This window comes from Ictalurus furcatus, chromosome 10 (genome assembly GCF_023375685.1).
Source record: "Ictalurus furcatus strain D&B chromosome 10, Billie_1.0, whole genome shotgun sequence".
Classification (NCBI taxonomy): domain Eukaryota; kingdom Metazoa; phylum Chordata; class Actinopteri; order Siluriformes; family Ictaluridae; genus Ictalurus; species Ictalurus furcatus.
Genome location: NC_071264.1, coordinates 9,922,889 through 9,937,987, shown reverse-complemented (window position 1 = coordinate 9,937,987; position 15,099 = coordinate 9,922,889). Strand labels below are relative to the sequence as shown.

The following is a 15,099-nucleotide window of genomic DNA, read 5'->3' as shown; positions in this document are numbered from 1 at the left end:
CATGGTTATATTTTTAAGGTTCCAAGAGCTATGTCCAAAAGGCATAAGATTTTCTAATTGGCCACACTTGTGCAAGTGTGCAGTTTCTTTTCCGGAAAGCTTATCTTGCAACAAGTGCTTTACGTTCTAATGAGATGTGACCATTAGAAATGCTGGATCTGTACCAGCTGTGGAAGAGTTAAATGTATTTTCATACACGTGCAACTATTTTTTGTTTTGTTTGTTTGTTTTAAACAAGGCATTTGACATCATCTCAGGAAATACACGTCTACCTCCACATCTATAGATATGTTCATTTTTAGGGATTTTGGTACATTTAGTACACAAAAATATAATTCTACCTTTTATAATGGTGTTACAGAATGTCACTTGTATCACTGCTAGAGTGTGTGTGTGTGTGTGTGTGTGTGTGTGTGTGTGTGTGTGTGTGTGTGTGAGAGAGAGAGAGAGAATAGCTTTTCTTTACGTGAAGAACATTTCTTTTCATTATTGTTTAATTTTTTTTTAATAAAACCTTAACAGTGAAACTTATTCCACTCAAATAAGTTACTCAAAACTAGAAGTAGAAGTATGAGCATTGCTGGGAATTGCCTAAATTAATAATTTAAATGTGTTTAATGTGTTCTTTGAAAATGAGTGGCTTTTTTTCTGTATCTTGAGGGATCGTGTATGACAGCTTCCTGACACCTTTGACTTATTTCTCTTATTTAATCCTAAATGTGTTTGTGTGAATTAATATTATTTGAAATATGAATATATTAAATATCTTTTTTTTTTTGCTTCAAAGAATGTCTACAGAAGAGCTGTTTATTTGCTTAACAGATGGAGTTTGAAAAAATTACACATACATTAGATGGCATCCTGAATGTTTATTTATATATATATATATATATATATATATATATATATATATATATATTCTGAATGTGAAAGATTAATATACTGCTTTAACAAAAAAGTTGTTTCAGATTAAGGCAAAAATAATTTCACAAATGAAATGGATTATTTCCAATGACATCAGATATATGCAGTGCATGTTTGAAGGGTGTTTTTTTTGTGCTAAGCTTTGTCTTGCTTGCTATACATTTGTTGCTTTCAGTTGTAAAAGAATTATTGTAGTTTTCCCCTCTTTTTTTGTTTTTGTTTTTAGATGTTTACATTTTTATAACTGTCTTTTGTGTAATAATTATAACTTCAAAGTTCCAACTGTAAACATATGGAAAATATAATAAATTCAAATCTGGTTTATCACGCGTCCTGCTGAAGATATTAATGCTTTTTAATATCTAGATTTATATTAGAAATTAAATTGTTTTTGAGAAATTAAAGTGCCACCACATGTATGCTGTATACTATTTAAAAAGTCACCTTTAGCTTCGAAATCTCTCATTGCAGCAATAACTAGAAAACAAATCATGTGCTTCCTGGACCCTGGACAACACTTTGAGATCTATAAAGCTAAAAGTTCCTAACTGAAGGCTATTCCTGCTTTCCAGGCCTGTGCTGTAGAAACATGACCTTTTATAAATAAGCTGAGAATAATAATAATAATAATAATAATAATAATAATAATAATAATATTCTTTAGCAATATCACAAGTAGGAATGCTGTTGTGAGAATCAGCACAGCTGTGATTCAGCCAGAGGTAGTCACAGTACAACAGCACAAGTATGAGTGATTATTGCTTTTATACAGTAGTTCTATAAACAAGAATTTAAAATGGAGTAACCAACATTCAGACACAATATGGCCAAATCTTTTATTTTTGCTCTATGAACCAGAATACAGGGTGTCCCAAAAGTCTCCATACACAGGGGGGAAACAACACTTTTTAAACATTTAGTAAACATTCCTTGTCAGTTATCATATAATTGTAAATTTGCATATAACGCCCCCATATTAACACCCCCCCCCCCCACACACACACCCCACACACCAATAATATTAATTAATTAATTAAAAAGAATTGTAATAATAAAAAGTTAACCAAATGCTAACATTAGGGTACGTAGAGGATGCTTCCGAAATCGCTTACTTTGGCAGTGCGTACTAATGAATATGTTTGTGTTATGACTACAATCCCGGACATACTACATCCGCCATGTTAGCATTGTCATGTGACCTTAACGTCATCATAAACACAAACATTTTAAACAAGTTAACAATTTATTCGGGTATTGTTAAACAAGTCCTGTTTAACCAAGATTTAATACTTTAAAAGCGTATCAAGGCTGCCTTCCGCGATTTCGATTTCTTTTTCCGAGCTCGACCGCACCAGTCCCGTTGCATCATGGGATTGTTTGCATCGGTTGCATACTGCAAAATCTCGCCGGAAGCAGTACGCCATCCGGGTATTTCTCGCCTACTAGGAAATGAACTACATAATTAAAATTCTTATTTTATTTGGGAAATGTCATATACATAAAGCAAAGTATATATTAACGGTACCAAATGGTAGACTATTTTCCACTGACAAAGATTTTTGTACGACTCTCTAATGTCAGTATAGAACAATCGTAAAGCTGTTAAGACTCGGCTATCTCGGCTGTTAAAAAGGATACTTAATGTATTAGATGTAGGATTGAATTTTGATACAAGATGCAGAAATTTGATTCGACTGTTTTGTAGATAAGTGCGACTTTGAATTCCCCTATTGTTATTTCTTTAATATTTTTTTAAATGCTAAAAAGTTTATCGCATACTTAGAATTCGGAGATACTACCCCTCTGGGGTACTGCTTTTCGCCTACTATATAGTAGGTAAGTATGCGGTCTGGGTAGTGACGCATGTGCACACCACGTGATCCGTTTTTAAATAAAGCTTTATTGAAAGATTTCACAACTCGTTACAAAGACTTATTTACATAATAACATTGTGATACATTATTTACATTTATATAGTACATTATAAGTCATTGTCCATTTTTGTAAATATGCATATCACAGCAATTCGATGCAATTAAATCACACACATGCATTCACATTAATTTACAACATATTTACACCTCACATCTCTACGGAAGCCCTAAGCGGCCATGCATTGTTACTTTTTTCTGTTGTTTTCTCGTGATCTCGACATAACAAAAGTTGTTTTCCTGGGATCTCGACTTAATTTTCCTGTCTACTGGACATCAATCATGCCGAAGTCAATGGGGGTTTGAATGTTTTTTTTGTTTGTTAAATGCCTGAAATAAGGTCTGTGCTTAACACAAGCTCAATATATGTTCACGTTTTATACTATGCCATAAAATACATCACTAATACCCCACTCAGGATTTTTTAAAAAAGCTTTTACGTGTCTTGAAAAAGACGGTTGCTAACACGTGGCTAAACGGGACTACAGAGGTTGTTGGGGACATTAAACGTCATCACGCCGAAGAGGAAAACTCATCTACTACAGCCTTGTTGTGTTTATACTCGCACTCGCAACTCAAACTTCCCAACTTGTAGATTTATCAATTTATAATATTTTCCAATTGTATTGTGTTTTTTTTTTAAATAAAGATTGAAAGAGTTGTCGGAAGCGTATCGGTGGTGACGTTGAAGTCCTGCGACCGTGGTGTAGTTCGTTTATAGCTTAACATTAGCTTTTTACTTCTGCCGAGTGTATAGGCTTCAAAATCTTATGCATCTTATCTTAATGAACGAAACATGTAAGAATCATAAACTTTTGTTGCTCACAGTTTGTTTTCTGCAATAATCCAAAAGCCAGTGGAAAAATCCTATTGGATTTTTGTGGAGGGAATCAGGGTGATGCTAACTTCCGTGGTGGCCTACAAAAACACCTCATCCCTGCAGGACTGACGACTTCCACATTAGTGTCCCACACTTGAGAAGGGGACACACACCCCTCTCTCTTAATGCGGAGATAAAGTCCATCTCTACAGCGGGGAATTATTACAGTGATGATGGAGAAGATACCAACATGCATGTAACACCAGTCCCATTCACAAAGCTGGAGATTTTCTCTGGATAAAATTACATAGTGAGAAAACAACTTTTGTTATGTCGAGATCACGAGAAAACAACAGAAAAAAGTAAAATGTCTGCCAAAGCGCTTTACACTGTGTCTCATTCACTCATATTCACACACACACACACACACACACACACACACACACACACACACGATAGCAGAGCTGCCATGCAAGGCGCTAACTTGCCATCGGGAGCAACTCGACATTCAGTGTCTTGCCCAAGGACACTTCGGTATGTGGAGTCATGTAGGCCGGGAATCGAACCGCCAGCCCTACGATTAGAGAACAACCCGCTCTACCACCTGAGCCACAGCCGCCTAGTACTAAGTACTAACTAAGAGCATGACCGCTCTTCAAAACTCAATAAAGCGATCTGCGCTCCGCCCACTAAGCGTTGTTGTATTCATAAATATGCATATGTATGCGTGTGACGCGTTTCCTGGCTCCGCCCCTACCGGCAGTTTTAAATCGTTAAAGCGGACTGTTGACGCCCTGATAATGGCGCCTGGGCCTACATAGACTGGAGAGGGGTTTTAAGCTTTTCTCGTTAAGCTTCAGTCGGTCACCCTTTGTCTGGAATTTAATTTGGTTGAAATACTTCGTTACGGTCCCGTTAACATGAGACTTCGGTCGAGAATTATTTCTCTTGAGAGCCCGTCGTCTCAGCAGCCCAGCACCCCGCCGCGCCGCCGTCGGCCGGATTTGAGTCGAGCGCCGCGGATGGAGCAGAACCAGTCCCCGGTGAGCCTTACTGAAGAGAAAATAGAGTTTAAAATACTGTGAGGAACTATAGCTTTCTCTGAAATAACATTGGTTTGTTATTTACACATTGGCTTGAGCCTTTATCCTGCCGTTTCTACAGACAGAGAGCTAGTTATTTGAACGGCACTGCTGTGTTTGTTATTGTAGTTAGCTCGGGTAACTTGTTTGCTAATTAGCTAGCTAACGGTGTTTATAATACCCGTATTGGCTTACGAGATAATGCGATACTAAATCTAGGATGTAGCTAATAATATATATACTTTTTGTTTAGCGACTTAGCAGTAAGCTACCAAGCATCAGATAAAAGCTTTGCTAACAATGAAAGCCAGCTTCTTGTTAGCTGACTACTGAGCTGGGCCTACAGGGCAATAGAGTCTCAACAGCTAATGTGAAATGTCTTGCAAATGGCATGTATTCATTTAGACTGAACTATAGATGGTAGGAGTGACTGTATAGTTAAATGTAGGCAGGTGGAAGAGTTCCCCAAATTGTCTTCCTGATACTTGGAGTAGTAGTATTTGCTACAAAATGGTGATGTTTTCAGTCATAAATATTATTTATACACTCACTGAGCACTTTATTAGGAACACCTGTATATCTACTCTTTCATGCAATTATTTAATCAGCCAATCATCTGGCAGCAGCAGTGGATCAAATCATGCAGATACGGGCCAGCAGCTTCAGGTAACGTTCACATCAACCATCAGAATGGGGAAAAAATGTAATATCAGTGATTTTGACTGTGGCATGGGTTGTCAGTATCAGACGGGCTGGTTTGAGTATTTCTATAACTGTTGATCTCCCGGGATTTTTCACTGACAATTCCATTTATTCCGAATGGTGCAATAAAGAATCCAGTGAGCGGCAGTCCTGTGGACGGAAACGCCTTTTTGATCAAAGAGGTCAGCGGAGAATTACCAGACTGGTTCTAGCTGACAGAAAGGCTATGGTACCTCAGATAATCACTCTGTACAATTGTGGTGAGCAGAAAAGCATCTCAGAACGCACAACACCTTGAACATTGATGTGGATGGGCTACAACAGCAGAAGACCAAGTCGGGTTCCACTTCTGTCGGCCAAGAACAGAAAGCTGAGGCTGCAGTGGACTCAGACTCACCAACACTGGACAGTTGAAGACTGGAAAAACATAGCCTGGTCTGATGAATCTCGATTTCTGCTGAGGCACACTGATGATAGGGTCAGAATTTGGCACCAACAGCATGAATCCATGGACCCAACCTGCCTTGTGTCAACAGTCCAGACTGGTGGAGGAGGTGTAATGGTGTGGGGAATGTTTTCTTGGCACAGTTTAGGCCTGTTAATACCCATCAATCATCGCTTGAATACCACAGACTATTTGAGTTTTGTGGCTGAGCATGCACATCCATTCATGCCCACAATTCACCATCTTCTAATGGCTACTTCCAGCATGATAATGCACCACGTCACAAAGCAAAATTCGTCTCAAACTGGTTTCATGAACATGACCGTGAGTTCAGTGGTCTTCCCAGTCACCAGATCTGAATCTAGTAGATCACCTTTGGGATGTGGGAGAACGGGAGATTCACAGCATGAAAGTGCAGCTGAAAAATCTGCAGGAATTTCAACATGAACCAGAATCTCAAAGGAAAGTTTCCAACATCTTGTGGAATCCATGCCATGAAGAATTGAGGCTGTTTTTAGAGCAAAGTGAGGCCCTACTCAGTATTAGTATAGTGTTCCTAATAAAGTGGTCTGTGAGTGTATATCTGTCTTTGATAAACAGAATGATGTGGTGTTCTTTAAGTGTAAACATGGTCTTGGATTTGTATTACTTATGTCTGAAAATGATGTGTCGTCATAATATTCTTTTCATCTGTGTGCATGTGATATTGTTTAGGATGTCCAGGTTTTAAAGGATTGCTCCAATTTGTTCTCTGATCCTGTCCCAACTGCAGTGAAGCACCCACGCTTAAGACATGGAAGGAAAAGGGTTTTACCACTACAGGCGTGTAAAGGTAAAAATGTGTTTAAACATTCAATCACATCATTTGTTTGGAGACGACTGTGTTATAACTGCCTTCACAGTGCTTTTATTTTTATTTCATTTTTTTTTCTTCTTCTTTCTCTCCTTTTCTTTTTCTTTCTCTCCTTCTTATGGCTCCTTTTGTTGGGTAAAATTTCATCTATGTACACTGCTGTGATTTCTTCTGTTTTTGTGTATCTCTCATACTAAATAGTTTCAGAAATTATATCAAAATCTGAGATAAATGTGTTATTTATTTATTTTTATAAATGATAATGTTATTTATTGAAGCAAAAAAAGTTATCCAATACCAACTGGGCCTGTATGAAAATGTATTCGCCCCCTAGTTACTAATTCCCCAAATCTGTGAAACTGCATTCATAATGGGGTTCAGCTGGACTAGACGCAACCAGGCCTGATTACTGCAAACCCTGTTCAATCAAATCAACACTTAAGTAGATCTTTTTCAACAGCATGAAGTTGGGTAAAAGGTCTCACCCAGTAACACACTATGCCAAAGTTGAAAGAAATTCCAGAAATGATTAGGATTGAAATACATCAGTCTGAGAAGGGTTACAAAGCTATTTTAAAGGCTCTAGGACTACAGTGAGAGCCATTATCTCCAAATGGAAAAACTCGACACAGTAGTGAACCTTCCCAGAAGTGGCCGACCTTCCAAACTTCTTCCAAGAGCACAGCAACGACTCATCCAGGAAATCACAAAAGAGCCAAGGACAACATCAAAGGACCTACAGGCCTCTCTTGCATCAATAAAGGTCACTGTTCATGACTCCACTATCAGAAAGACACTGGGGGAAAATGGCATCCATGGAAGAGTGGCGAGGCGAAAACCACTGCTAACCCAGAAGAACATTAAGGCTCATCTGAATTTTGCCAAAACACACCTTGATGATCGTCCAACCTTTTGGGAGAATGTTCTGTGGATTGAGGAGTCGAAAGTGGAACTGTTTGGAAGACAGGGGTCCCGTTACATCTGACAGAATTTACTTGCTGTCAAGCATGGTGGTGGAAGTGTGATGGTGTGGGGATGCTTTGCTGCTTCAGGGTCTGGGCAACTTGCAATAATTGTGGAAAACATGAATTCTGCTCTCTACCAGAAAATCCCAAAGGAGTATGTCTGGTCTTCATTCTGCAAGTTGGAGCTCAAGCACAACTGGATTATGCAGCAAGACAGTGATCCAAAACATAGGAGTAAATCCTAGTCGTAGGAGTAAGTGAAAGACTGATCTCCAGTTATCAGAAGGGTTTGGTTGCAGTTATTGCTGCTAAAGGTGACACAAGCAGATTTTACGTTTAATGGGGCAGTTAGTTTTTCACATTGGTGATGGGTGTTGGATCACTTTTTTTTTTCCTCTCTCTCTCTTCAATAGGAAAAAAAACTATATAGTGTGTTTACTCAGGCTGCCTTTGTTTTATGCTGTATTTTGTTTGAAGATCTAAAACTATTTAGTACGAGATGTACACAAAAACAGAATAAATCAGGAGCAGTCTCACAGCACTGTATATGTACACTGAAAGGAACATTTAGCTGTGGAGTTTGAAAGGTGAATTTAATAGACTGTCTTTAATCAGCAGAATCTGACTTCAAGACACCAGTGCATCATCTCCGAGAAATGCAGTACTCCTCAGTCAACCCTGCTGCACGTAGCCTTTACTCTCCTGTAGTGCGTTTCGTCACACCTACGAAAGACAGTAAGTGACTAAACTGTGGTCACGAGCACACAACATGGTGTTAAACCTTATATTCAGTGCTGACACTGCTTATTAATAGAATGTAAGTCACTGTTTGCTGAAGGTTGTACCAGTCACTATATAACTTTTTTTTTTTTTTAAGAACAGTTTTAGAAATATTTTCATCTGAAGGTGATCGTACTGCAATTAAGGGTAATGTTTTGTGAATGTTTTTTTTTGGGGGGGGGGTTGTGGATGCAGTTAAGCATAAATGTAGTTTTGCTCAACTACAGAACATTTAACTTGTGGTTTAATGTGCTAATTTGTGCGCTTTTTGTCTTGGGATGCTGCTAACTGTAGAGATGGATATGATTTTTCAGAAACATACCAATCAAATAAGTCGAGGAAATATTATTCCGTAGTCTGCATCTTCAGATTTTGTTACCTGTATCAGACTGGAAATTCACGTAAAATTCTGGGAAACATCTCGGGCACCGTTTTTGTTTTGTTTTTACTGGAAATGATGTAGGTGTAATTTTTTTGTATTACTTTTTAATTTTAAAAAGTCAACGCTGCAACAAGGAGGTTTTGTTTGTTTGTTTTGTTTGTTTTTTAAATAAATAAATAAAAAGCTGCTAGTTAAGCTGCATTTTGGCCATTGTCATTAGTAAAGCATTTTATTTGCACTTTGTATATCCTGAAGAACTGCATCACACTTTGTCGATTAACAAACCACACCAAACATTCCATCTGTAGTGACTGAAAATCAGTGGAAAAACACAATACTGCAGAATATCCGCCATCACCATTTCTTTTTCATAGATGAGAGGACAAGGAGAGGTGCAGTGTTCAGCCCTGAACAGTGTGTGTTCGGATACAGTGCCGTCAGCTCCCTGTCAGAAGACGAGGAGAACGATGAGGTGTTCAGCCCGTGAGTCACTTTTCCAGCACCAAGGGTTTCATAGTACTCTAATTGTTTTTATGCTTTTCCTGCTTAACTGCTTTCTGATCAGTTTTCAGATGATTGCAAAAGCATTGTGAAATACAGCAGTATCTGCTTTTGTGGTTCATGCACTATTACCCCACAGATTCACATTCATCAAAAACATCCCAAACCAGTCACAACAGTCCAGAGCGGCGTCTACTCTCCGGGACATACCGCCCAAGACGAGAAGTACACCTGCAGCCACCATGGTGCTCGATCTGGTGAGCGTTTCAAATACGCAGTCTTTCACAGGCACCTGTTTATATTTGTGTGTAAAATCTTTAGGGTGAATATAGTTCTGATCGTGTAACTAGACACTTATTGCTTTCCTTTCTTAGGATGAAACCCTTGTGTTCAGCTCCCTCAATAGACTCGAGGATGCAGAGTACACGTTTAACACAGTCTTTCAGGATCAAGAGTACAAGGTTATTGAGGCCTTTCTTTTATAACAGCCATGCAGAAATTTCCATGCATGTGCCAGTGTGGTTAGGTGGACAGGATGCTAAAAAGATTGAACCTTTTGTAGTGTATGCCATGCTTATTTCCAGATTTTCTTTTTCTTTTGCACACAGGTGTATATGGTTCTCAGGCCACATGTGAATGAGTTTCTGCAAGCCATGGTGAAGCATTTTGAGGTAACGTGACTTAATAGACCTGCTACAAGCATTTCAGTATTTCTGAAAGCTAGAAATGTCTGTCTCCTGCTTGCCTGATATTTGATAGTTGAAATAAAAAACTAGAGAAAGACACCACACGCCTTTTCTGTGAAAAAGTGATGCGGTAACACTTCTACCCCACACTATGCGTTATCAGGTTTCTAACAAACATTTTACGGTGCTGTGAAAAAAGTATTCGCCTGATTTATTCTGTTTTTGTGTATGTCTTGTACTAAATAGTTTTAGATCTTCAAACGAAATACAACACAAAACAAAGGCAACCTGTATAAACACACAATACACTTTTTATTTATTATTTTTACTGAAGGGGAGAAAAGTTATCCCACACCTACTATTTGCCCCCTTAAACTTAAATTCTGGTTGTGCCACCTTTAGCAGCAATAACTGCAACCGAACTCTTCCGATAACTGGAGATCAGTCTTTCACTTACTTCTAGGATTAGGATTTACTCCTATGCTTTGGATCATTGTCTTGCTGCATAATCCGGTTGCACGTGTTTCAATTTACGGACTGAAGACCGGACATTCTCCTTTAGGATTTTCTGGTAGAGAGCAGAATTCATGTTTCCCTTAATTATTGCAAGTTGCCCAGGCCCTGAAGCAGCAAAGCATCCCCACACCATCACACTACCGCCACCATGCTTGACCGTTGGTATGATGTTCTTTTTGTGGAATTCTGTTTGGTTTATGCCAGATGTAACGGGACCCCTGTCTTCCATACAGTTTCACTTCTGACTCCTCAATCCACAGAACATTCTCCCAAAAGGTTTGAGGATCATCAAGGTGTGTTTTGGCAAAATTCAGATGAGCCTTAATGATCTAGGTTAGCAGTGGTTTTCACCTTGCCACTTTTCCATGGATGCCATTTTTGCCCAGTGTCTTTCTGATAGTGGAGTCATGAACAGTGACCTTTTATTGATGCAAGAGAGGCCTGTAGTTCCTTTGATGTTGTCCTTGGCTCTTTTGTGATTTCCTGGTTGAGTCGTTGCTGTGCTGTTGGAGGAATTTTGGAAGGTCGACACTTCTGGGAAGGTTCACTACTGTGTAGAGTTTTTTTCCATTTGGAGATAATGACTCTCACTGTGGTCCTTTGGTGTCTCAGAGCCTTTGAAATAGCTTTGTAACCCTTCCCAGACTGATGTATTTCAATCACCTTCTTCCTCATCATTTCTGGAATTACTTTCAATTTTGCCACAGTTTGTTACAGGGTAAGATCTTTAACCCTCTTACCCCTTAGTTCCCACAGTATTATGTCCCACAACCCTATATTCCCCATAGAAACAACATGCCAACCCTGAGTTCCCAGGCCAAAATTGGCCCCAAAATCAACATTTTAATTTTAACATTTTTAGGCCTTGAAACAACTTATAATAATGTATTTGTGTAATATTACTTTGAAAATGAAGCAGTTCAGTGTTTTTACTCCACTTAGAGCACAATTCCTAACTAGAGAAATGACGAAAAATGCTCGCTAAAATCCTTATACTCCTTTAGAAGTACCGTATGAGCATCAGCGTGGTCAATGCCTTTGAATAAATTCAAGTAAATAATAAATAAATAAATAAATAAATAAATAAATGCATTTTAGCGCCAAAAGTCAAGTTTCTGGTGATAATCAGACCAGCAGGTAGTGTTTTCACGAATGCACAGAAATGGTCCCGTTATGACTCCAGACCCCTGCAGTGTCAGTCGCACTGGTTGATGCTGAAGTTGAAAATGGATCAGGTTCTGAATCAGGAGAGTTTGCGTCACTATCAGTTTCGGTTTCAACATCCCCTGAACTTTCACTGCTGTCACTATCTAGAATCCTCGCTCTCGCCTGTGTAACTGTGTATGTTTTCTCTTTTTTTCCACTGTTTTAGATGTACCTGTGTTCACTGTAGGTGTAACTTTAGCTGGAACACGATTAGCTTTTCGCTTTGGCATTTTTAGTTCACTTCTACTATTACACCAATATTCACGCTTGGATCTTCATCGTAATGCCGGCGTAATAACGTAATCACGTCGTGACGTCATGACGTCATCAACTTTCCGGGTTAAAAAATAATAATTAAATAAGTAAGGAATCGTAGCAGAGTAATGCCGGTACACCGGCCTTATGGGGATAACGTTTACACTGTAAAGCCGTTATATCGGCCTTACGGGTATTTGGCATAGACGACCAAGCCGGTATATCGTTCTTACGGGAATAGATCAAAGACGGGCAAGCCGGTTTTTCGGCCATACAGGGTAAGAGGGTTAAACCAACTTCATGCTGTTGAAAAAGTTCTATTTAAGTATTGTTTTGATTGAACAGGGTTTGCAGTAATCAGGCCCGGTTGCGTCTAGTCCAGCTGAACCCCATTATGAATGCAGTTTCATGGGTTTTGGGGAATTAGTAACTAGGGGGCAAATACATTGTCACACAGGCCCAGTTGGTATTGGATAACTTTTTTGCTTCAATAAATAACATTTAAAATCTCTCTTTTATGTTTACTCAGGTTGCCATTGTTTTATCTTTGATTATGTTTTAATTTCTGAAAGTGTAGTATGAGAGAGCCACAAAAACGGAGGAAATCAGCACTGTATGTCTGTTTGAAAGTGTTTCATGTTTCCCCTGTATCTTTTGTAGATGTTTGTTTACACTTCTGCTAAAAAGGAATATGCAGAAATGATAGTGGACATACTGGATCCAAGAAAAAAAATATTCAGGTAAGGTGCTTAATCTTTCTGTGCAAAATTGTATTACTACTGTTGTTGTGATGATGATGATGATGATGATGATGATTATTATTATTTAACGTACCAAGGAAACAATCAAGTAATTTCCCATTTTCCCCCCCTAAAGACATCGTCTGTATCAGGACGACTGTGCATGCGTTCTTGGACACTATATTAAGGACTTGGAGGTTCTGGAAAGAGATCTTTCAAAAACAGTGATTCTGGACAACGCACCCCACACCTACCCATACCATGTATGAGTGTTTCCACAATCTTTCAGTCCCTCCAGGATTTTGCGATTGCAGAATTGAACACAAAATCAAGTAAACTCTGCAATATTCAACAGAGCTTGCGATATTTCTTAAAAGCCAACTCAAAATCAAATATTTATGGCCGGAACAATCACAAAAGAAACTAGGCGAAATCCTCTATGGACTGATTGTTGGTTGTTGTTTTTTGAATGTTACAAAAGTGCATACTCCAACATCATTTCACAAAAAGTAATGTTTTTTTCCAGCTGACGAACGCGATTCCCATAAAGAGCTGGTGTGGAGACAAAGAGGACAGAGAGCTACAGAGGCTCATACCTTACTTGGGGAAACTCGCCCAAGCTGTAAGTTCTATCGTGTCTCACTCTTGTCAGAACTTTTGGTTAAAAGTGTATAAACTGAACCCAATAAAAAGTATTATGTTTGTAAAACAGTTAAGTGTTTAAAATGGTGTTCATGAATAACCATGTGTGCATCATTAATTATCCCAAGAGCAATTAAATTCTTTATTGAACATTAAGATGTATTCAATATCATTACCTTAATTAACTCTTAAATGTTTTTATTTTTAGAACGATTTCAGGACTGTGCTCAAGAGGAGGACAGATCATTTTTACAACCTGCTCACTGAAGACTGAAATCCTGTGCCATTTTTATTTGGTGTATATATTTTCATGTAAATAATCGTATGGTGCTCTGGGTGTAATATAGGCTGAATCATTAAAGAATGATAGCCAGTTTTACTATATGTGGCAATCTCACCGAGCCTCATTTAGGGTGATTGCTTTAATTTGAAGTGTTGTGCTTATTAAATTATGAACATTTGATTTTATTCAATTTATTATTTAATAAATTTATTATTAGCTAATTTATTATTGCTGCTTTTTATATGACACTTAAATATGGATAATGTCATTTTCCCAGTTGTACACTGATGCATACATACTTAAAATGTCCTGGATTCTGCCACTTTGCTACATTTCTTCCAAAAAAATAAACTTTGTTTTTAGCAACTGGATGTTATGTGGTCAACCAATCATTCCAAAGCAGTTATATAGGACAAACGTACAGAATTATACATATTGCTTTACTGCAAACAGTATCTGATTCTGTTGGAGTCCAGTGCTTTAAAGGTACTTGCACAGTGAAATGAAGTGCAGCGTTGTGGATTGCTCTTGCCATCAAAACCTTCACTTCTGACAAATTTATGAGGGCGGATTAAAACAGCTAAAGGTAGACAAAGGCAAGGTATAGCTCATTAGGGTGGACTAAAGTTGCCCCAGATGGACGAGGGTGGAGAACCGCAGAAAAAGGGGACAACAGCAAAGCAGTTGTGGACAAACGCAGAAAAAAGAATGAATGAATTAAAAAAAAGGTGTACAAAATTAGAGAACAGTGGAAAGGGGGAGTGACAAGAAGGTGACGGGCAAGCAAAAAAGCAGTGGCAGACAAGGGAGAACAAACAGTGGACAAAGGCAGAAAAACATCAGACAAAGGGGGGGGGGTGATGGACAAAGGTGAAAAAATGGAGGACAAATGACAGGAAAGCAGTAGACTGTGGACAAAGGCAGATAAACTGCTACGCAGACAGCAGACAAAGGCCATTTTGCTGCCTCTGACGAATTTTTCTGCCTTTGTCCACTGTTTTTCTGGCTTAGTGTCATTTTTCTACCATTTTGGGTTTGACTGGGCAAAGTGGACAAAGGCTATTTTTCTGCCTTTGCTTGTTTGTGGGCTTTTGTTCACCATTTGCCTGCCATTTTTCTGCCCTTGTCTGCCTTTTTCTCTCTTTCGTCCACCATTTTTCTCTTTCGTTCACCATTTGTCCACTTTTTTTCTGCTCGTGTGTAATTTTTACTGTTTTTCTGCCGATTGTTGTTTGTCCACTCTTTGTCTGCCTTTTTCTGCCATTCTTCCACATCTGACAATCAATTTTTTGTTCTCCATTTGTCTGCAGTTTTTCCACCTTTGTCTGCCGCTTGTCCATTGTTTTCCCACCTTTTTTCTGCTGTTGGTTCAGTTTGTCCTGCATT

General features: G+C 38.6%; 1 protein-coding gene across 2 annotated transcripts; it reads left to right on the top strand.

Annotated features, from left to right (window-relative positions):
* The first annotated feature begins 4,459 nt into the window (after positions 1–4,459).
* On the top strand, positions 4,460–14,077 carry ctdspl3 (CTD (carboxy-terminal domain, RNA polymerase II, polypeptide A) small phosphatase like 3). Of its 2 annotated transcripts, none has more exons than XM_053634141.1 (11): positions 4,460–4,718; positions 6,619–6,736; positions 8,341–8,457; positions 9,259–9,367; positions 9,525–9,642; positions 9,760–9,846; positions 9,994–10,056; positions 12,709–12,788; positions 12,925–13,051; positions 13,315–13,410; positions 13,639–14,077. In XM_053634141.1, the coding sequence occupies exons 1-11, from the start codon at positions 4,596–4,598 to the stop codon at positions 13,702–13,704; spliced, it is 1,104 nt and encodes a 367-aa protein (XP_053490116.1). In that variant the 5' UTR covers positions 4,460–4,595; the 3' UTR covers positions 13,705–14,077. The 2 variants fall into 2 exon arrangements, with proteins under 2 accessions (XP_053490116.1, XP_053490115.1); XM_053634140.1 differs by having other exon boundaries at positions 8,338–8,457.
* Positions 14,078–15,099: the final 1,022 nt, after the last annotated feature.